The 22,726-nt window shown below is 35.8% G+C and overlaps 1 protein-coding gene across 2 annotated transcripts in view; it reads right to left on the bottom strand.

Annotated features, from left to right (window-relative positions):
• CDH9 (cadherin 9) overlaps positions 1-22,726 on the bottom strand; it is a 154,007-nt gene that overhangs the window by 34,214 nt on the left and 97,067 nt on the right. For both annotated transcript variants that reach the window (XM_087930736.1, XM_087930735.1), the window contains exons 4-6: positions 14,231-14,350; positions 12,576-12,743; positions 3,438-3,625 (exon numbers count right to left, since the gene is read on the bottom strand). In XM_087930736.1, coding sequence (XP_087786862.1) covers positions 3,438-3,625; positions 12,576-12,743; positions 14,231-14,350 — 476 coding nt within the window. The remainder of the gene's footprint in view (positions 1-3,437; positions 3,626-12,575; positions 12,744-14,230; positions 14,351-22,726) is intronic.

Below are 22,726 nucleotides of genomic sequence, written 5' to 3' on the forward strand. Positions count from 1 at the left end.
CCTTCAAAAAGATCTTGACTATGTATCAGAATGGTCAAACAAATGGCAACTTCAAATCTCAACAAATAAATGCTCTATCTTACATATTGGAAAAAAAATTTCAGAATATAAAATACAAGCTGAATAGTCAAGACCTTGTTGATGATCCAAACTCTGTCAAGGATCTTGGAGTACTCATCTCTAATGATCTAAGTGCTAGAGCCCATTGCAGCTACAAAGCCAAAAAGGCATTAAGAGTTTGTTAAGCTAATCTTACGTAGCTTTTTCTCTGGTAATATTACACTAATAACTAGAGCATACAAAACACTTGCAAGACCAATACTTGAATACAGCTCATCAGTTTGGAACCAACATTACGTATCTGATATTAACACAATTGAGAAAGTCCAGAAATATTTCCCAAGAAGAGTTTTCCACACCTCTACTCGTTGCAGAATACCTTATGCTACTAGACTTGAAATTCTAGATCTAGAAAACTTTGAACTACGCCGTCTTCAGTCCAATCAAGTACAGTATATAAAATCATACATTGCAATGTCCTACCTATCAATGAATACTACAGCTTCAATCATAACAATACAAGAGAAAACAATAGATAGAACCTCAAGGTTAATTGCACCAAACTTGATTGCAGGAAATATGACTTCAGCAACAGAGTGGTCAATGTCTGGAATACTCTACCTGACTCTGTGGTTTCTTCCCCAAACCCCAAAAACTTTAACCTTAGACTGTCTATTATTGACCTCACCCCTTTCCTGAGAGGTCGGTAAGGGGCATGCATAAGCGCATAAGGGCATGCATAAGCCCTGTCCTATTGTTTCTTTTATTTTTTATTTTTCTTATATGTATCCATGTATTCATAACTATGTTTTTACTTATACCTATTATCTTGTAAGCAATTGACAAAATAAATAAATAAATAAATAAATAAATAAATAAATAAATAAACAAACAAACAAACAAACCCAAGTACTGCTGACAAGAATCATTTCATCTTCAGGACCCAAGTACTCCTGACAAGAATCATTTCATTTTTTTATTTGTTTATCTTTATAGAACTCGTTTCATTTGATTATCTTTACAGAACTCAATGAAATAACTGCTATGGGTGGGGAGGAAAATACATCTTAGAAACTGGACTTCCTTTGCATCTATTTTCAGGATACTACATAAACATTTGGCTATTTCCAGCCTTTGGTAGTATACCAAATAGTAGACTTCAGCTAGTCAGCCAGCTTGGAAAGTGCAATGGATCAATTCACTACAGCCAACTCACTATAGCCAACTTGCCATGATCAACTCATCATAGTCACCTTGCCATGGGACAACTCGCCTCAGGACAATTTAACAACTCAATTTAATTATTTAAAATAAAAATATTTTAATTTTTGTCATTTACAGGTGAAACTTGAAAAATTAGAATATCATGCAAAAGTTCATTTATTTCAGTAATGCAACTTGAAAGGTGAAACTAATATATGAGATAGACTTATTACATGCAAAGCAAGATAATTCAAGCTGTGATTTGTCATAATTATGATGATTATGGCTTACAGCTCATGAAAACCCCAAATCCACAATCTCAGAAGATTAGACTATTACATGCAATCAATAAAACAAGGATTGTACATAGAACAAAATCGGACCTCTGAAAAGTATAAGCATGCTTATGTACTCAGTACTTGGTTTGGGCCACTTTTGCAGCAATTACTGCCTCAATGCGGCATGGCATGGAAGCTATCAGCCTGTGGCACTGCTGAGGTGTTATGGAAGACCAGGATGCTTCAATAGAAGCCTTCAGCTCTTTTGCATTGTTCGGTCTCATGTCTCCCATCTTTCTTTTGGCAATGCCCCATAGATTGTCTATGGGGTTCAGGTCAGGTGAGTTTGTTGGCCAATCAAGCATAGTAATCCCATGGTCATTGAACCAGGTTTTGGTGCTTTGGGCAGTGTGGGCAGCTGGAAAATGAAGTCAGCATCCCCATAAATCTCGTCTGTGGAAGGAAGCATGAAATGCTCCAAAATCTCCTGGTAGATGGCTGCATTGACCCTGGACTTAATGAAGCACAGTGGACCAACACCAGCAGATGACATGGCTCCCCAAATCAACACAGACTGTGGAAACTTCACACTGGACTTCAAGCATCTTGCAACGTGTGCCTCTCCATTCTTCCTCCAGACACTGGGTCCTTGGTTTCCAACTGAGATGCAAAAGTTGCTCTCATCAGAAAAGAGGACTTTGAACCACTGAGCAACAGACCAGGTCTGTTTTTCTTTAGCCCAGGTAAGACGCTTCTGACATTTTTTGTTGTTCAGGAGCAGCTTGACAAGAGGAATACGACATTTGAAGCCCATGTCCAGGATCCGTCTCTGTGTGGTGGCTCTTCATGCATTGATTCCAGCCTCAGTCCATTCCTTGTGAAAGTCCCCAACACTTTTGAATAGCCTTTTCCTGACAATCCTCTCCAGGCTGCGGTCATCCCTGCTGCTTGTACACCTTTTTCTTCCACACTTTTCCTTTCTACATAACTTTCTATTAATGTGCTTTGATACAGCACTTTGGGAACATCCAACTTCTTTTGCAATTACCTTTTGAGACTTTCCCTCCTTATGGAGGGTGTCAATGATGGTTTTCTGTACAACTGTCAGGTCAGCAGTCTTTCCCATGATTGTGATTCCTACTGAACCAGACTGAGAGACCATTTAAAGGCTCAGGAACCCTTTGCAGGTGTTATGGCTTAATTAGCTGAATAGAGTGGGACACTGAGCCTAGAATATTGAACCTTTTCACAATATTCTAATTTTTTGAGATTGTGGATTTGGGGTTTTCATGAGCTATAAGCCACAATCATCACAATTATGACAAATCACAGCTTGCACTATCTTGCTTTTCATGTAATGAGTCTGTCTCATATATCAGGTTCACCTTCTAAGTTGCATTACTGAAATAAATGAACTTTTGCATGATATTCTAATTTTTTGAGTTTCACCTGTACATTTCATTTTCTCCCTCCTTCTGCATCCTTTCTTGAATCATTCTATTTCATTATTTCTTTGATATTAGTGTAATTCTTGTCCCACAGTAAGTTGTCCCATGGTCAGTTGGCTGTGGTGAGTTGGCTACAGAAAATTGTCATATACTCCTTGCAAAATTACCTTAACCTCTTTTACACGTTCAATAGAACTTTCATATTAATACTTCTAAAATTACATGTCCACGAATTTCAATGCACCTGACAAGTGAGAACAGATTAAAGGAAGGAAGGAAGGAGGGAGGGAAGGAAGGAAGGAAAGAAGGAATGAGGAAGTTTTGAAGCTAACACCTGCTAGTTTCTCTGCAGTTGACCTCTCATAAAAACTGATCCATCCTCTAGCTGGAAAAGGAAATCTAAAACTTGAAGTGCTAAGTCCAATAAAAGACAGAGAGGAAAATAAACCTTTTTGACTGTTAAAATCCCTTCTTGTGTGTCCTTGTCAGTGATGATATCAAACATGTCAGATCCATCGCCGGCAGCAATGCTGTACTCAATTGCAGCATTTTCACCCACATCGGGGTCATTGGCTTTTATTCTGCCAAGCGAAGTCCCAAGTGGTGCAGACTCTAGAGAGATGAACTGATATGTGCCTGGAAAAAAAAAGAAGTGTAAGTGTGTATGTGTGTGTATATACATGTGCACCTAGGTATTCAACTATATAAATAATTTTAAAAATTCAACAGAAACAAGTTCCTCAGCTTCTGGTTGAATACAAGGAAGAAAAAAAACCCGGCAGATTTGAACACAGAGATAATACTTGTGAAATAAAAGTTATAAAAGAAAATACAATTGTGATGGAGTACAGTCTTTTTTGATCTGTTACCTATAAATTTTAGATTATAGGTGTAAACAGTAGATACTTGGTAGCACTAATGGCCCAATTCAGTGTCCATATTCTTACCCTGGAAAGTATACAGGTGTATCTACTGAAATATAATTTCTAAAATCAGTGTGTATTATTTTTTTTAGTTTATAACAGATTGCAAAGTAGTCAATCTTGGGATAATAATGTCACCAAAATTTGCCTGAAGCTAAAATTGAAATGACTCCAGAGGGTTGTTGGAGAACAACATCTGTTATAATTTTCAGAGCAAGTTTCAAAGAATTTTAATAAGACTGTCAAATTTGGAGGGAGGACATTTTGAGGGTAAAAGTAATATTGAACTCACTCGTATGCTGGACCCTGCCAGTCCACAACCACTTGTTATCGCAATTAAATAATAAACAAATAAACAAGCAAATGATTCTATTGTAGACATTTAACATTTAAAGAGCAAGCTGGACTGTCACGCTGAACGTCTGAAAGAAATGTTGGTGGCATCTAGGTGAACTGGAGGTTCTTGAAAAACCAAGTGGGATAAAATCTGGCTATTGCTTTGATGAAATACCATCAAGATATACTAGGACTGTAGCAAGACAAGGAGGCTAAAAATATGGAAGAAGGTAGCAATTGTAAACCACTTTTTATATTATGCACTAGTATGGATTAACCATGAAAAGACTCAAGCTCCAAGCCCTCCCAAATTAATTATCTTTCTGTGAAACTCTAGAGTAGAGTAACTCCCTCCTCTTGCTTTAGGAAGCTTTTTTTTGTGGTGGTGGGGAATAATTATATATTTCTTAATTCAGTTAAAAGATTGGCTTACTTGCTGATATTGGCTATTGGGAGCTCTTGTTTATTTTCAATAGATAATATTAAGTACACACAAGAATGGAATAATTTTAACTGCACATTTTAACTTGATAGTTAATTACTGTGTACTGTAATATAGCATAATAGTGTAATAAGGAAAGTATCTTGAGGATACTTCTGGGTTGAAAGGTGATGTTAAAAAAAATAAGAGACTAACGAAAGCTATTTATAAATAAAGTTATTTATTTTAGTGTGTTGCACAGATTTACGGGGATGCTTTGCCAAATGTAACCACAGAAAGGGTAGTGAATAGATAATAGCTACTTCTTAAATGAATAGGCTCATTTGAAGGAAGATTTTCAAGATCCCAACATAGAATCTAGACTCTTTTAGAAACTGATTGCTTGCTTGCAATGTTGGAATAAAGGACTCTAGTTCTTGCATGGAAATTCATTACAGATAGTCCTTCATTTATGACTGGTTACTTAACAAATGTTTGAAATTATAAGAGAGTTAAGACAAAGTTACTTACAACCCATCCTCAAATTATGACTCCTGTATCACCCACAAGCTTATATGATCACATTTTGGGTGCTTGGCCACCAGCTCATATTTACAACTGGTTGCAGCATCCCATGGTCATGTGAATGTATTATCCACCAAAAAACACCCACTGGATAAGCTGGATTTAGATTTATGACCACATGATTCATTTTACATTCACATGCTTTGCTTAACCACAGCAGTGACTTATTTAATAACCACTGTAAAAATAGCTGTAAAATTGAATCCGGTCACATGTGACTCAATCTTCAATCACAACAACTTACCATCACAATTTTAGGCTGAATTGTGGTTATAAGTCAAGGACTACCTGTATCAGTGTCTCTCCTTGGTCTTTTTTATGAGCAACCTGGAGACTTTGAGCCACAATACAAATCGTAAACTCTGCATTTGTTGTCACAGAAGAAAAATAATTCTGTTTTTTATTATATAACTCAATGATAAAGGATTCTGCTGTATCCAACATGGCTCCGGCATTTCTAAGCAGGATTTTGGAAGATTCTCTCTAAAACCTTTGAGAATTAGTGTAAACCATTCTCAAGTCATTGGATCAAAGGTCTGACTTTCTATATCTTGATTATTTTATCCTGTTCATTTAAGAAATTTTGTTAGAGAGACACTGGGGCTCCTTCTAAAGCTTCGGAAAAAAAAAGTATGTATTGCTTGGACATAAGACCACAAGAGGCAATAAAGCTTGTTTTATACCATAATTGACTATGGTAGCAAGAGCTGATGGAAGTTTAAATTCTTGGATGGTAGCAGCTTGCCTATTTCTGTTTTCGACAATTTCAGATATTGTGTTCAAAGTAAATCACTGTGTCCTTTTCTGATTAAGAAGCTGTTGAAATGCCATAAAGGGCAGATCCATGAGGAATTTATTGCACAAGTACTTGAGACTTAAAGTTGTCTTTGGTGTTTGTCTTTAAAACATAGGAAAGACATTTAAATGTCACCAAAGACTCTCCGTTCTTTTATGGAACAATTTACACTGATGCAATGTCAGGGACTCATTCTACGCATTAAAAAATTAAAAACTTAAAAAATTAGAGACTTTGCAGACTTTAATTACATTACAGATTATTATTATTATTATTATTATTATTATTATTATTATTATTATTATTATTATTACTGTTGTTGTTGTTATTATTATTCCATTATTTTAAATCTTTCCTCCCACACAATCTATAGAAACACTAACACATATTTTCTTCCATATCCTAAAGTCTAACAGATGGTGTACAGGCTTGACCAATTAATTTTGTAATGACATTCCAAATTGTAAATGAATGTGTAAATTGAAATTGTTTTCTTAAAGTAAGATTCCCATCACCCACATGCAGCCAAAACTGCAGTAAGTTTGAATTCTATCATTTTAGTTTGCCCCACATTCTGTCTAACCTAGAAATAAGTCATACTGAGTGTAAGCTGTCCTAAATTACTGAATTACTGCCAGATATCTGATCAGGTACAGCAGAATAATTTAATGAATGTTAAAACATAAATAGGAATCCTCAATCAGTATTTTTATACATATATTTACATCACAAATTTAATTCAACTTGTGCTTGCATAGTGAATGAATGACAGTTTAAACTATTGTAATCACCATTAGGTTTTTGAGTTTGAATTTCAGTGGGCAAGAGATAAAACTTAAACAGCCTTCAATCAATGTTGACAAATGCATGTGCTGTCTTAAAGAAAATCTGATGAAATGTTGATACACCAAAGGATTTTTTTTTCTTTTTCCCCTCTCCCCAAAATAAAATGAACAATTTATTCTAAATATCATGAATATTGTATAACAGCTTTGAACAAGATAGTATGCACTTATTTAATAAATAAATTTGTATACCACTCATTTCATTGTTTTGGGTGACTTTAGGTAGATTATAATATAATAAAAATAGAGATATATGGGAAAAGGACTCTTTAGGGCAGTATTTCTCAACCTTGGCAACTTTAAGATGTTGACGTGCTGGCTGAGGAATTCTGGGAACTGAAGTCTAGACATTAAAGTTGACATGGTTGAGAAATACTGCTTTTGAAGATTAAATTAGCATACAAGATACCAATTACCTGTTTTCAGTATATCAGAAATGCACTAGGAAACAAAGTCTGTTGTCAGCATTTTTCTGTTACAGAAGCAAATAGCCATTTTCCAAATAACCACATATATACATTGCCTCTGTTGTTCACTACAATTTTGCCAATTTCCATTCACTTTTTTTGCAGCTGGTAGATGCCAAAGGTATTTGCATGAAGAAATTTACCAACCAGTTACTTCATAGGGGAATGGGAGGGGGAACTATTATATCTGTAGCTATGTCACTTCACTAAAGATTGCAAATTCACATCATTTGTATCATGGCATCATGTCACATCTACCAGAATATCAAAATGAAAGCCCATTTAATTTCTATCCTGACCAAGGTAATTGGTTTGGCTTAGTATTTTGGATAGAGCTAGACATTGTGGTTTCTATATTGTGGTTTATGATTTAGCATGTGGTGCAATTCCATCCAATTAACTTTATTCAATAAATCATCATTAAGTATACTGTGATAGTATTGCTGGGTAATCCCAGCCATTTTCTGTTACTTACACATTCATATAAGCTGTCATAATACAATAAACAAGAAATCATGGTCTTTAAGCTCTGGGTGATTTGATTTAATTTAGCAACCACTGTAGTTTGCTAACTATAATTTAGCATGTTTATTCTATTTGGGTGTTTGTTCCCTGGGACAGACTGAACAAAAATGTTTTAAGAGAAAAAGGTAAGGAGATATTCATATTGTTGAACTGAACTTTTTTGCTGATTCCCTTTTATATCTATTTTATTTTAAGTTGAACTTGTTGAGTAATACTGAAACTAACTAGCAAAAGAGTATATGGGAAGAGTCTGGATATATTGTATATACCAGGAACTGTATGATAATCCTCTCCAGATAACATATTTTCCCATTGTGTGGAAAATAAATTCTATAATTGCTGTCCATCTGATGTCTGTCACTAATATTCTGACTGTTATTTCAAGGTCAGCAACTCCGAAGTGATTCCAAACCAATGTCTAAAATCTAAAATAATCACTGGCCATGTCTCTGTTGGTAGAAAATTTAGTTTTGGGAGAAGTATGTGTATCTATCCAATTTTGAAATGTCACACCTGGACAAATAGAATGAATAGAAGCATTTTCAGAATGGCTCCAATCCAAACTGAGGCAGGGAGCCCAGACAATCCAGGATCATAACTAGGCAGGTAAGATGTGAAAAAAGAGAGAAAAAGACTTGCCAAATCAGGATGCATTTATTAATTGTGTTCCCACATTGCTTAGACAGTCACAGGTATATTGATACAGTAATCATTTAATAAGCAAGGATATATTTTAAGTGGCAAGGACAACACTTTAATTATCGGATCAAAATGCAAAACCACATTATGTTGTTTTTGCATAAACAGAAAAAATTTGGAATGTAACTAACTTTGGCAACCTGAGACTCACAGTTAATGTGAAATGACATAATATGCTTTCAGGAATTTTTACCCCCACCTAGGTGGAATATATAAAAAGAATTATGACAAACCATTTTTTCTGCTCTATTTGATTCAGAATTTTTGATTCAGAAAATTGGTATATTTTTGATCATATGCATATACACATTAGAGACAGGGGGAAAGGGAGAGGGAGATGGAGATGGAGAGGGAGGGGAGAGAGATAAAGAGAGATTATTGAATCAAGATTGATTTGATGAATTGAATGAATCTGATTAATGATTCAAATATAGTTGTGGATGTTTTGTACATGCTAATGTTTAATTCCTCACCCACCACTCTTTTTATCCTCCAACTTATTCTCTCACAACCCATTATTTTTCATCTAGGGCAGAGGTGATAATTGGGCATGGTATTGAAAAACAAGGAGTGAATTCAACTTCATTATAGTTATCTGACTCATGATTGTGTCAAATTAAGTTATGTTCTTCTTCAAAAAACAAAACCAAAAAAATCCCAAATATTGTTTCTATCTTTGAAAGTCCCAGAATTCTGTTTGATAGATTGATTTGATGTTGGATATGGAATCTTGAGAATTATTGGCCTTAGTTGTCTTCAGGAATACCTCATGCCATTTAATGCATGAAAATTTAGTTAAGGCAAGTTTATCTGGGCTGCAAAAGTCCAGATAGTCATAAAAAGACAGTAATGATTTTCTGTTCCTCTTTGCTCCTATCTAGTAGTTCTCTTGACTATTTGCAGCCCAGATATGGTTGCCCTAAGTCACGGGATTCAATATTTCTTAATATTATGCTAATATTACAATACAATTGTTTTTATTTATTTGTTGATGAACTGCAAATACATTAGAGCAGATGGTAATTAAAATATATCATTTTGAAGGTTTACTATATATCTTTGTCCACATACATTCTGTAGGAAATAATAAGGGCTGAAAAATCATTACCAAACACTTCCTCTTCCATTATGATGCTTTCATTCTCATTATGATATTGCCACCAAGTAGCATACATACATACACCTTGCTCTGAGTTCCACAGCTTGCTTGCTTGATTACTCTATCACATCCCTGCATCTTAAGTAGACCTCTTACCCAAATGATGAATGAAAATCAATACTCATATTACACAAGTGTTATAAAAAATGAACTCAGACTAGAGTTAGTGGACAGAATGTTCTACAATATGTGGCATTTTGGAATCACATTGCTATGCAGCCTGACTCATAGCTCAACTGCAGTAATTTGACCTTGTTTATAGGAACCTTATACATGAAGCAATGTAACTTCTTATGCTTTGCAATGCTATGGTATCTTGGAACTAAAGAAGATGCATATTATTATTAAAATCATGATTGTAAAAAATAACTACAAAAAAGTATTTCCCAACAATATTTCCTATGGAAACCCTGTAAACATATAGAAAACCAACACTTAAATTGGTTTTTTTAAAGAGGAAAATTAGATGGAAAATAATAATGAATCAATATAGGAATTCATAGCACTTGATCAGTTATCTAGAAAAATAGATTACATTGGGTGGAGAAATACTGTGTCCCTTCACTGTCGAACACAGGTACAGGCAGTGGGGATGAGTCTATGTGGTCTGCATCTCAACTGAAGCACAAATGGTCCTGTATTCTGCATTTTTTTCTTCTGGAAATCCATTCATATTCCTGTACCATTCAAAGGTTGTTCATCCCAAAGTTCATATGTGAATGTCTATGGAGATTCTCAGTCATCTGGGTCATGGTTGTACCAAAACACAGATTTCCAGGAAAAAGTGCAGACTACAGGACCATTTGCACTTCAGTTTGAGATGCAGACAACACAGACTCATCCCCACAGCCTTTGCGTGTGTTCAACAGTGAAGGAACATAGGGCAGAAACATCCTGCAGAAAGCACAGGTCCATAACATAGTCCTTTCAACAGTTCCAAGAAGGCTCCACACCCATTTGCACTACTCAGGTGACCCTGAGAACACAGATAAATCTCCAAGTGGCCTCAATAACTCTATAAAAGAGTGCAAATGGCCAGCTGTATGCAAGGAATATAAATCCTTCCATTCCCCACCATCCAGTCAGAGCTGAAGAATGGGAATTGAAATGTCTTCAAAGAAAAACAAATCCAGTTGCCTCTTTACAAAGTATCTTTCATTCAGATACCTTTATAATTTTCATCAAAATTATTGTAACTCTTATATTTCTGGATTGACTTTATTTTATTATTATTGGACACAGTTCCATCAAAATTAATTTAACTTTTCTGTTCAATTGTCCCAAACAGATTTTTCCTGTGGTGAGTTGGTTATAGTGAGTTGATCATGGTGAGTTATCCCATCCCAACTTCAGTCACCCCATTGGATTGACCCAGCTCTCATTTAATTCCAAGTTAGTGGTTTTATTCTCCAGCAACATTGCAAATATAGTGAACCAATAAATGTTCTTCTAGCTCATCTTTCCTCAATTGATAATGGAACACCTGCTTCTTTTTCTGAAAGACAATCAGCCAATCTGCCGTGTGACCGTCCTACATAAGTATTTCATGCTATCCTGGAATAGGCACCATTTTTGGGAGTGACCACAATTCTCAGATTGCAAGAACTGTGCCTGCTTCCAAAATCATGCCTGCTTCTGGGATGCTACCACATGACATCTGTAGAGGAAGGCTGAGCAGTGCATTGGTTGCTTCCCCTTTGGAAAGAGGATATTCAGTAAAGATCGATAGAGTGAGACATGATGAGGGGAGAGGCCCAAGTGTGTGGGATACAATGTGAAGGTATTTTAGGGGATGGGGAAGACTCTGTTAGCCATGGATGAGCTGGGGAAGTGCTGCAGAATGGGCCTGTGCCAGGGACTCCTGGGGCCTTCCCCTCCCTGTGACAACCTGCACTCCAAGTAATGACCTCAATGTGGAAATCTAAATGTAGGCACCTGACTTAACAACTGCCATGACTTAGAACCATAATTCTGGGTTCGCTTTAGGTCATAAGTTGAGGGCTACCTGTAGTCTATGATTATGAAAACCTGTGGAATATCAGTAATAGGTTATATCATTCATAGTTATTCCTACCAGTTAATTTGATGCACCAAACAGCAAAGGGAAACACACTATTGTCCCATTCATTCATGACTGTACTGTTTTCTATATGAAAATATGATTCGTTGATTGCCTGCATTTAGTTTTGCTTATTTAGCACATGGTTTTATATTCATTGAGTCTGTGATAAGAATGGATGATGAACTTGGAAAAAAATGATAATTCTTGGCAAGGTTAGTTGTGTTGGTTGTTCCTTGACCATGCTGGATAAATTTTCTAGTTTTTATGAGTGGCAGGTTCAGATGCACTGTTACCCCTAACTCGTCTGGAAAATGGAGACAATTTTCTAACATCATCCCTTCTAACATCCATTCTGTCTGATTAATTCACAAGACATTTAAAACATCAAGCACAGTTGCATAAAAAGTTTTTGATACCTACGAAAATAGGAACATTCCCCTTCGATTTCAGGTCAATTAATAGAGAAAATCTCAAATCACACATAGCCAAGTGTTTACAGCACTCATTACACTGACAAGTAGAACGTGTTCCAAGTAAAAAAAGATTATTGTGTTTTTAGCATTTGAAATTGTTCAGTCTCATATGATAAAGTACCCCAATTTGAAAGCTTTAGTTTAAAGCAAGAATATTTTTTTTTTGACATACACAGATATTAATTCTGGTACAACTTTAAATAGTTGCATTATCAATTCACTTGCATTACTGTCACAGATGGTGAAAGAATATAGTGACTTTTTGAAGATAACAGAATTATTAAATATTTCATACTCTGAGGGAATCGAGGTGGATTGTCATTGACATCAGTCAGGGTGATATTCACTGTGGTGGTTCCTGATAATCCACCCATCTGGCCTCCCATATCCTTGGCTTGGATGACCACTTGATATTGTTCTCGATTTTCTCGGCTCATATCTGGCAAAGCAGTCTTGATTATACCTTGTGGGGAAAAATAGAGAACAGAAGCAAAAGGAAATATGAAAAAAAGTATTAAAGTGGATTTGTCCAGCTTAATGTTACAGTGAGGGGGAAAAAAGGAGGGGGGGAGTTTCACATTATTTTTAGCCTGGCATTAAAATCGATGTAATTATCTTTCTAGCAAAGCTAAAATGGCTACATATGTTAGAATAAAAGGTATGCTTGTGTGCGTGTGTATGTGTGTGCGCACGCGCATGTGTGTGTGTGTGTGAGAGAGAGAGAGAGAGAGAGAGAAAGAGAGAGAGACAGACAGACAGACAGACAGAGAGATTTAAAGCAAATTTTAATATAGGCATTTACAATCTTCTCCAAAATCCCAGAGGAGTTAGATCTAGATATGTAGCAGATGTATCATTTCAATATATAAAAGCACTTTCTAAATCAATCCTGCATGTGAACATTACATTATCACATGAGAAAAGAGAATTGTACTAATGTATTATAGAGGAGAGAAAATGTGGCAATAACCATAATGGCACAATCCAATTTATCAACTTATCAATGTAATGTTGTCCTTGTTGCATGTGAACAATTCCTTTCTAGATCATTGCTAATACTCAGGGTGAAAATAAAACATGGGACTTGTGGCGATAAGGAAAGAGACAATATGCTTATCCACCTTCTCCATATTATCCTTTTCATTATTTTTATGCTGACTGAGCAATGCACAAATTCACCATGTTAAAGCCAATATTAACATGTTTGCTATTACTGAAACTTCTCTTACTTTGCCCCCCCCACCAACCCCCCCCCCAAAAAAAAAACCCAAAAGCCACATCATTTTATATAAAGCAGTTTTACATTTTTAAGTGAACTGGCTCAGAATTGGGTTATGTGCCAGCAACTTTAGTTTCACATTCATCATGCTCATGTAAACTATTTGCAAATTATACCAGAGGACCAGGTTGATGAATCAGCTGCCCTCCTGCAGTTCATGGAAAGTTTTCAGTTTGGCTTATCTAAGAGATGGTTTCCACAGCCAGTTAAACAGACTGGCATTTGTTGAAGTCTCAAAGTTGACAAACTATTGTTCCAGAAAAAAACACCAGGATTTTTTTTTTCAGTTTGCTTACCTCCATCTCCAAGTTAAGAAGAAACACTAACATTTTTGCCCAACAGTATTCCACCTCACATCTTGAAATTAACAGTGAACATTCCAGCTGAACAAGCATGGAGAATAGAATAGAATTATTGGCCAAGTGTGATTGGACACAAGAAATTTGTCTTGGTGCAAATGCTTTCAGTATACATAAAAGAAAAGATACATCCATCAAGACTCAAGAATCATCAGGTACAACACTTAATGTACAACAGTATTTGAATAAATCATTGAAAACAAAAGGTGCAAACATTTGAAGAAACTCCTTAAAACTGTCAGTTCTGGAACATCACTGGAACAATGCAAAACTCAGACAACCAGAACAAAGCAAGTCAATGGATATTCTAACCTGTGTCTGGATCCACAGAGAAATATGGCTGACCATGGAGGATGCTATATACAATTTTGGCACTGTTGCCATAGTTAGAGTCATCAGCATCAGTTGCTGTTACTTGAATGACAGAAGTGCCTGAATAAAAATGAGAAGAAAACAATGAAATTAAAGGGAAAAAAGTTATGTTCATATAAAGTCACTGGAGGAATGACATTATTTATAATGTAATATAAATAAGTAAATGCATTGTCTGTCTGTCTGTCTGTCTGTATATCTATCTATCTATCTATCTATCTGATAGATGATTTTGATTCAGAGTGTGTTCAAGATCTCGCTGAGGGCTGAATAGCAATTATGGTATGTTGTAACACAAAAACATTTTTAATACATTTTATTGGGTTATAAAGTATTATAAAATACAAAATACAAAAGTAAATAAGAGGACAGGGAGAGGGAAAGGGCAAAGAAAGTAATGAAGAGTAGGGAAAGAAAAAGAATTGACTTCTGACTCTATCTGTTACAGTAGAATAAGACATTAAAAACAAATCACAACTTTTTGTTTTACCATAATAGTATGAATCAGTCATTTCTACAAAAGTCTATCAGTATAATCTGTAAAACCCAGAATCAAAGTTTCATTCTTTTCCATATCAAACATGAAATTCAGTTTCCACGTGGAAATAAAAGTACTTATGTTGCTGTTTTTAAGCAGAGTAGTCAATTTTGCCATTTATGAGTAACACTGAAGCCACAAAAAACAATTTAGAAGGAATTGATACAGAGCTTCTGATGAATTAAGACAAAGTTCCTCTCTGAAGACTAAGTTCTAATTGCAGTTGTTTTCCTTTAATATTAAGTGACTGCTTTAAGAATCTGTTTTTAAGAAGTGTGGCTGAATAAAATACATAAATTATATGCCAATAGGTTGCAATATGTTTTCAAAAATCTCTTTGAAGCTATTTGGGTACATAACATTTAACCATTTAATCATGAACCATGGTGGTACAGTGGTTAGAGTGCTGTACTGTAAGCTACTTCTGCTGCCTGCCAGCTGCCTGAAATTTGGCAGTTCAAATCTCACCAGGCTCAAGGTTGACTCAACCTTCCATCCTTTTGAGGCGGTAAAAATGAGGACCCAAATTGTTGGGGGCAATATGCTGACTCTGTAAACTGCTTAGAGAGGGCTGTAAAGCACTGTGAAGCAGTATATAAAGTCTAAGTGCTAAGTGCTCCAAGTTTTAATTCCCTTTCTTTTTCTCTTTTGCTTTAATATTCATTGTTCATTGTAGCTGGCTCCTTCTTTAATTAGCTCCTCCCCTTCTGGCACTCCTTGTTGTTCTTCATACTCCAGAATTGCCTTTTCTAATGATTGTAAAGCTAGACAATATGACTCACCTTTTTCATGTAACATTTCTTTCATATTTCTTAATTCCACTTTTAGTTCCAAAAAAAGTTCTGCCATTTTTAAACACTTCTTTTATATTTTCTTTACCCCTTTCTTTCATCTTTAAATCCAAACCAATTGTCCAGTAATTTAATTCAAGCAGGGTCTTCGAAGTTTCTTTCCAACGATGAACTTCTATTAAATCTTCTTTAAGTTTTTTCCAAGATCATCAAACATTCCAATATCCATAAGTTTAAGTTTATGCCAAAATCACCAAACAGCCCCAGAGTAATTTCTTCACGCTTCTTTCTTTTATTTTGATATTCTATGTTTTCACTTTTCACTTTCCAGGGTTTCTATTTTATTGTAACGAATTTTCTCTTATTTTGTATCAAATTCCACTTTGAAACAACCAGGCATTTTTTAAAGAGTCACTAAAATTTTTCCTTTACCATTAGGTGACACTCTCTGTTGTGTCCAAGTTCCACTCTCCCCCCCGTTTCTTTTCTCTGTTTAGGGCTTTTAAATTTCAAAAATCCAATAAATCCAATTATCAATTACTGTTCTTTTTTTTTTTTTGACACATTCAAGTTTAGCTTTCAATTATGCCTACTTAGTGCCAAAATCATATATTTGTCCAATTTAAACAAGTATCTTCTTCTGGCTTCCTCCTAGAATTTAGCTCCTTTCAAAGTTTAAATCCACTTTCAGCTGTCAATTTCCCCCCCCACTTTCTCTGGTCGCCGCTTTTACTATTTTTCTTTCTTAAAATTTCTTTTTAGCTTAATTCCAGGGTACTTTAGTATCCATATGTCAGCTAGTTTTCCTGGTCTCCATGCTGCCTGCTTCTTCTCCACTCCAGCATGATCTTATTTCCCAAATGGCTTCCTGTCTTCAGGGCAGCTATTAAAGACTGCCACTTACTCCTGTCTTCAAGGGGAGTATGCCTAGCCAGGGAGGGGAGATTCAGCTCCCCTTGACCCAGCTGGCAGTCTCCCCCTCTTTCCCTACCCCTCTGAAGTGGATCCGGTCCTGTTTGGTACCCTCCAACAAGGAAGCCACGCACAATCACGGTGTCCAATCCATCATCAATGGAAGCACCACTGGAAGCCATTTATTGTCATTTTTTTCTGTGAACACATTGACACACATTAAAAATTAAATTTCTGATGCCTACACACACACACACACACACACACACACACACACACACACACATCAGTGGTGGGATTCAAAATGTTTTACTATTGGTTCTGTGAGTGTGGCTTGCTGATTGTAGCAGGAGAAGGATACTGTAAAATCTCCAGTTAGAGGTGATATTTGCTGGTTCTCTGAACTACTCAAAATTTCCACTACCGGTTCTCCAGAGCTGGTCAGAACCTGCTGAATACCACCTCTGACACACATGTATAACAATTATAGTCCATTTGAATACAAAGCAGAAAAAAGAGTCTTGAGTGTTAACAAGGTTGATACTATAAGGTACAAAGCTATTGCAGAAACTACTTGTCTTGCTTTGGATACCATGAAGCCTCTTCTGAGACGGTAACAAAGAAAACCAGTCATGGAAAGGATGTGTAGTGATCCTGATAATACCATACACTCTGGTCAAGCTATGTCCTGGACAAAAGGGAGTGAACTTCCAATAATCTTTTATGCTATTCTCACCATTCTCTGCACAGCCTTCCTGTCTGAAACAGTAAGACTTCCAAATCACATAGTAACACAATATGATAGGATGCTTTCAATAGTCTTTCTATAGAAAGTGATGATGATAGGGGAAGGAAGATGTACTCTTCTCATATAAATTGTTACCATAATTAACCCTCTTAATTTTTCTACCTATTGCATACTTGGTGACTGACATTTTAAAATGTGATTAGTCTGCAGTGAAAAACAATTTTATTTGAAGTGGTATGGATGTGGTATGGAAGTCTCAAAAGTCTCAGTAATACCAACATTTTAATAGCTCAATCACATATACAAGCTACCCAATAACATGACACCTATTAAATAGCAATCATGTTCATGTAAACCTAACATTATTCATTGATGCATGATGGTTTGTATCCACAGATAATACTGACAAATCAAAAACTAATCAGATGTTCACATAGACTTTTTTGTTGTTGTTTCAAGCACGGGTAATCTTACGTACAAGTAGACATCAGGTAAGAAATTGCAGTTTTAGTTCCACCTTAGAAAAAAAGCCAGCAATGTGATTGGGCTATTCACTATGTCTCAGCCCTTGGAAGGAGAAAATGACAAACTGCTTTTGAAATCTTTGCAAGTGCAGGTACTGTCTAAGCCAGGGTTATCAAATTCAAGACCCCCAGGGTGCTTAAATCTGGCCCGCTGGGCCGGCCGGAAGTATCAAAGGACCGGCCTGTGGTGCCGCTGCCAGCCAAAATGGCTGCAGGATGGGGGTGCATGCAGCCCCCCTGTGGCCCATTTTTAGTCATCCCAGCCTTCTGCCAGGCATAAAGAGCCCCTACACAGTGCATTTTTGGCCAGGAGAGTGCTGCTGGGGGCCAGGGAGGCTGAAAATGGGGCGTGCCCTATTTTGGCCAGCAGGGTGATGCAGGAAGCATCTGTCCCATCTCCTTTTTCACTCCCCGGCCTCCCCCCCCCACAAAGAACTACAATGCTGACCCAGCCCTCAAAGAAATCTAATTTGACACCACTGGTCTAGAGAGTTACAGAGGTCAACAATGACTATATCACAGTCTCTATTTTTAAAAAATCTGTCTCTAGCTATCATTTTTTTGTTTCTTATTTTTCTAAACACCAACTTTACCATGATTGTTCCTATTTTAATTCTGATGCTAGTTGTGCTAAAGCTATATTTTCATTCCAGCCACGTTTGTAGTTGAGATTGTGATTTAATCTAATGTCAAAAAACTTCAAGCCCAAATTTTATGTCACATGTTCCTTTTCCATTAGTGGTTTATGATGATAGTAATGATAAAGTCAAATGGTAATTTTATAATTTAATACCACTTATCGTTTACTTAAAATGATAAACTCAAATGCATACGACCTGTGTTGATAGCTACTCAGGATTCAACCAGTAATGAGGATTAATTTAGCATGCTTTTCAAAAGATAAAATATAACAGCATATATTTCCTATATTTCTTAGACATCAGGTTTTATTTTCACTTAGTTTTTTATATTTTTTAAAATGTTAAAATCAGCATAACATAATTTTTCACTTGAGTTGGATTTAGAGGGGTACAAAGAGACAATTTTAGTAGACTAGCCTTTGCTGTGGTCTGAATTCCATGATAGAATTTGCCTCCCCCCCAAAAAAAAAAAAACAAAAAAAAACCCTCAAGCTCCACTGTGGTCTTGTATTAACATTGAAAATCCTAACAGTGTTGTTATTTATTTATGCTAGTGCCACTTTTCCTTTCAGTATGAAGGGACTGTCATGAAAAATAGTCTATAATGAAATTAAATTTGTTTATGAAGTAAATACTTCAGTTACAAAAAATGAGAGTTTTTTGACGTTTCTTTCCATTTGGTGTTGTGGAGATATATACTCCTGGCTGCCTCACAACTATGCTGTAAATGTCTTCTTGGTTTTCTGTGAGCAGATTTCATCTTTCCCTGAGGAGATTAAAGATAATTCCTTTGGATGGAAAGTTCCCTAGGCAGACAATGAACTGGACTACTTTAATTTTCTCATCTTGGTGAGGTCATTTCAAGATGGAGTGCAAGGTTTTTTGTACATGTTGTCAGTGAAAAATTACTGCAACTTCTAGAAGATATTATAAGAGAAGAAACACTTCTTTCCCCCAACAAAATTCATAATGCTGTTAACCTCCACCATATCCTTCTAGGTTTCTTTTCCCCAAAGACAATGGCATAAGAATGGTGTTCCAATTAAGTTACAGTAGCAATCTCATTTATTTAAATTCTATTTTAGTATAATAATTTATATGGAGTCCAAAACATATTGAGTGACTGTGACCCAAATGACAGCATATCAAATTTTAAATTTTAACATAGTCATCTTTCTTCTATCTTTCCAGGATCCACTTGTTGATTTTAAAGAAGTAACTACAGTTCTGAATTACTTCTCTCTTTTTACAATTTTACCCACAAAAATTCCATATTGATCATTACTTATTTTGAGCTTGTAACAAAGTACAAAGTCAAACTAAAGTCTTGGACTTAAAGGGAGCTGATTTTAATAAATTTAGAGACAGTTTGAGAAGGATTCCATGGATGAGAATCCTCAGGGGGAAAACAACCTAAGAAGCTTGGGAAAAGTGATTAAAAAAAACCTTATAAAAGCCCAGTATGGAAAAAATTACAACGAAAAAAAAAAAAAAGACATGCTAAGAAAATAGCACAGTTGAAAAAAGAACTCTGATAAACTGAAACACAAAAAGGGCACACATAAAAAGTGGAAAGAGGAGCACATAACTAAGGCAGAATATCAGTAAATAGCCCAAACCTGCAAAGATGAAGTCAGGAAAGCTAAGGCCCAAACTGAACTAAGCTTGGCTGCAAAAACTCAAAGATAACAAAAAAGAGCTTCTTTCAGCATGTAAACAGCAAGAAAAAAATAAAAAACCAATCAAGATTGGTTCATTAATGGAAAAAAACTGGTAAGAAGGTGAAGAGCAGCTGAGAGAAAGCAGAACTGCTTAACTCATTTTTGCATCTGTCTTTACACAGTCCAACCTATCAAGAAAAAATATTGTAAAATGCAGATTGTGAATGCAATCAAAATAAGCAAGAAAATGTAAGATAACACCTATCCATTCTAGATGAGTTCAAATCACCAAGAACAGATGAATTATACCCCAAGATTCTGAAGGAACTGGCAGAGGTGAACTAAGAACCAGTGAACCATATCTTTCACCAGGAAACTACCAGCTGACTGAAAAAGGCTGATGTAGTTCCCATCTCCCCCCGACCCAAAAAAAGGGGGGGAGAATGGATCCAGGAAATTACAGACCATCAGCATGGCATTCCAGAAAAGATTAAAAGATAATTAAGCAATGAATCTGCAAACAGCTACAAACAAAATCATAATCAGAAGTCACCATTGGTTTATAAAAATGGATCATGCCAAACAAAACATTGCAATCTTTGACAAAGTGACAAAATTAGTGGACCAGTGAAATACTGTGGATATAATTTGTTTGGACATCAGTAAGGCATTGATAAAGTAGACAACAACCTTCTACTTGATAAAATAGAAAAATGTGGGTTAGACAGTATCATCATCAGATGGATTTGTAACGGGCTCACCAACTGCACTCAACATGTAGTCCTTAATATAGTCCTACATCTATATGGGGCAAAATATGCAATGAAGTAACCCAAGACTCTGTCATAGTCCAATACTCTTCAATATCTTCATCAATAATTTAAACAAGGAGATAGAAGGGGAACTCATTAAATTTACAGACAACACCAAGCTGGCAGGAACAGCCAATACTCCAGAAGGCTCAAGATACAGAAGGAGCTTGACAGACTTGAACACTGTGCCCTATCTAACAAGATTAAATTCAAAGTAGAGAAAAGTAAGGTTTTACATTTAGGCAAGAAAAAACAAATGCTCAAATTTAGAATAGGTGGTATCTGACTCAATAGTAGTAACTGCGATAATCACTTAAATATAAGCCAGCAGTATTCTGCAGCTGCCATGCAATCCTAGGCTGCATTAATATTGGGGTCATGTAAAGTGCTAATACCACTTTATAATGCCTTGGTAAGATCATATTTGGAATATTGAACCCAGTTTTGGTCACCATGATATATAAAAAAGATGTTGAAATTCTGAAAAACATAGAAGAGCAACAAAGATGATTAGGGGACTGGAGGTTAAAACATATGAAGAACCATTGCAGGAATTGAGTATATGTAGTGTAATGAAAAGCAGAGCTGGGTGCCTTCCAACTGTGTTATTCTGTAAAAATGTGAAACATTTTACCCTCAAACATGTACAACAACAAATATCCAAAATGTTTGCAGTCTTCTAATGTTTTATCTATTCGGTGTACCAGAGCCTAATTTTTGAAATTGGAACTGACATGGTGGTGTGACTAAAACAAGCTGCTATTATTACTCCACAATGCACTTATTGTGAAGTGAATTTGATTTAGTCAGCACAGGAGACTCCTGCCCTTCTGTTAATAAAGCATTTCTATGGTGGTGGCAAATAGTCACGACAACAGACAAATTGAGACATTATTTCCAAATGAAAAGAAAATGTTTATTAATTTAACATGTCAATCTTCAAGGAAGCATCTGGTTGCAGCTGTAGTTTGACATTTTATGGTCCTAGTAGGTGAAGGTTAAAAAGAATTGTCAGTTCAAAGAAAGATCCTGAAGTTTGATTCAATTTATCCTTATTATATCATTTGGGAGCATATAATCCTGTACTTCAGATGTCTCCATCACTAACCAAACTCTAAAGTTAACTTTCAGAAGATGAGATTTGTCTTAATGTTTAGTGGAGACTTATTACTGCAAGAGGCGTTAAAGACTATTGATGCTGTTGTTATTATTCTGTTTATTGAAAGAGACAAAATTCATACTACTGTTTTCTGTTTGGCACATAGATCTTTTATTGAATAATCGTTTCTATTTACAGTTAAATGGCTGGTGGGAATTCTAGTGCTTCTCAGAAAGACTGTTATGTAGAGCTGGATAATAAATTTAGTCTATGTATACATATATTGTGTATCAATTTTGTATTTGCTGTATATAGAGGAGGGACTCTGAAGTATAGTGCCTACTAATATCGGTTTAATTTCCCATATGCTTCAAAAAAGCAGGAAATTAATATAATGTAATAAGTTACATCTTGACCTGCATATTAGATTAGTAATATAAAGCTAACCTTGGGAAGAAACCAACAGGATGACTTTTAATAGGGAGAAATACAAAGTCCAATATTTGGGTAGGAAAAATCAAAGGCATTGATATAGCATGGGGAAGACCATTTTGAACAGCAGCATATGTATAAAGGATCTTGGTGCCTTAGTTAATCATGATCTTGTTGTACAATACAACTGAAAAACAAGCAAATACAGTTTTAAGATACATCAATAGTGTCAGGTTCAGGAGAAGTCATTGTTCATTTCTATTCTGCATTGGCTAAAA

Source organism: Pseudonaja textilis, chromosome 3 (assembly GCF_049901715.1).
Source record: "Pseudonaja textilis isolate UNSWEBS1 chromosome 3, rPseTex1.2, whole genome shotgun sequence".
Classification (NCBI taxonomy): domain Eukaryota; kingdom Metazoa; phylum Chordata; class Lepidosauria; order Squamata; family Elapidae; genus Pseudonaja; species Pseudonaja textilis.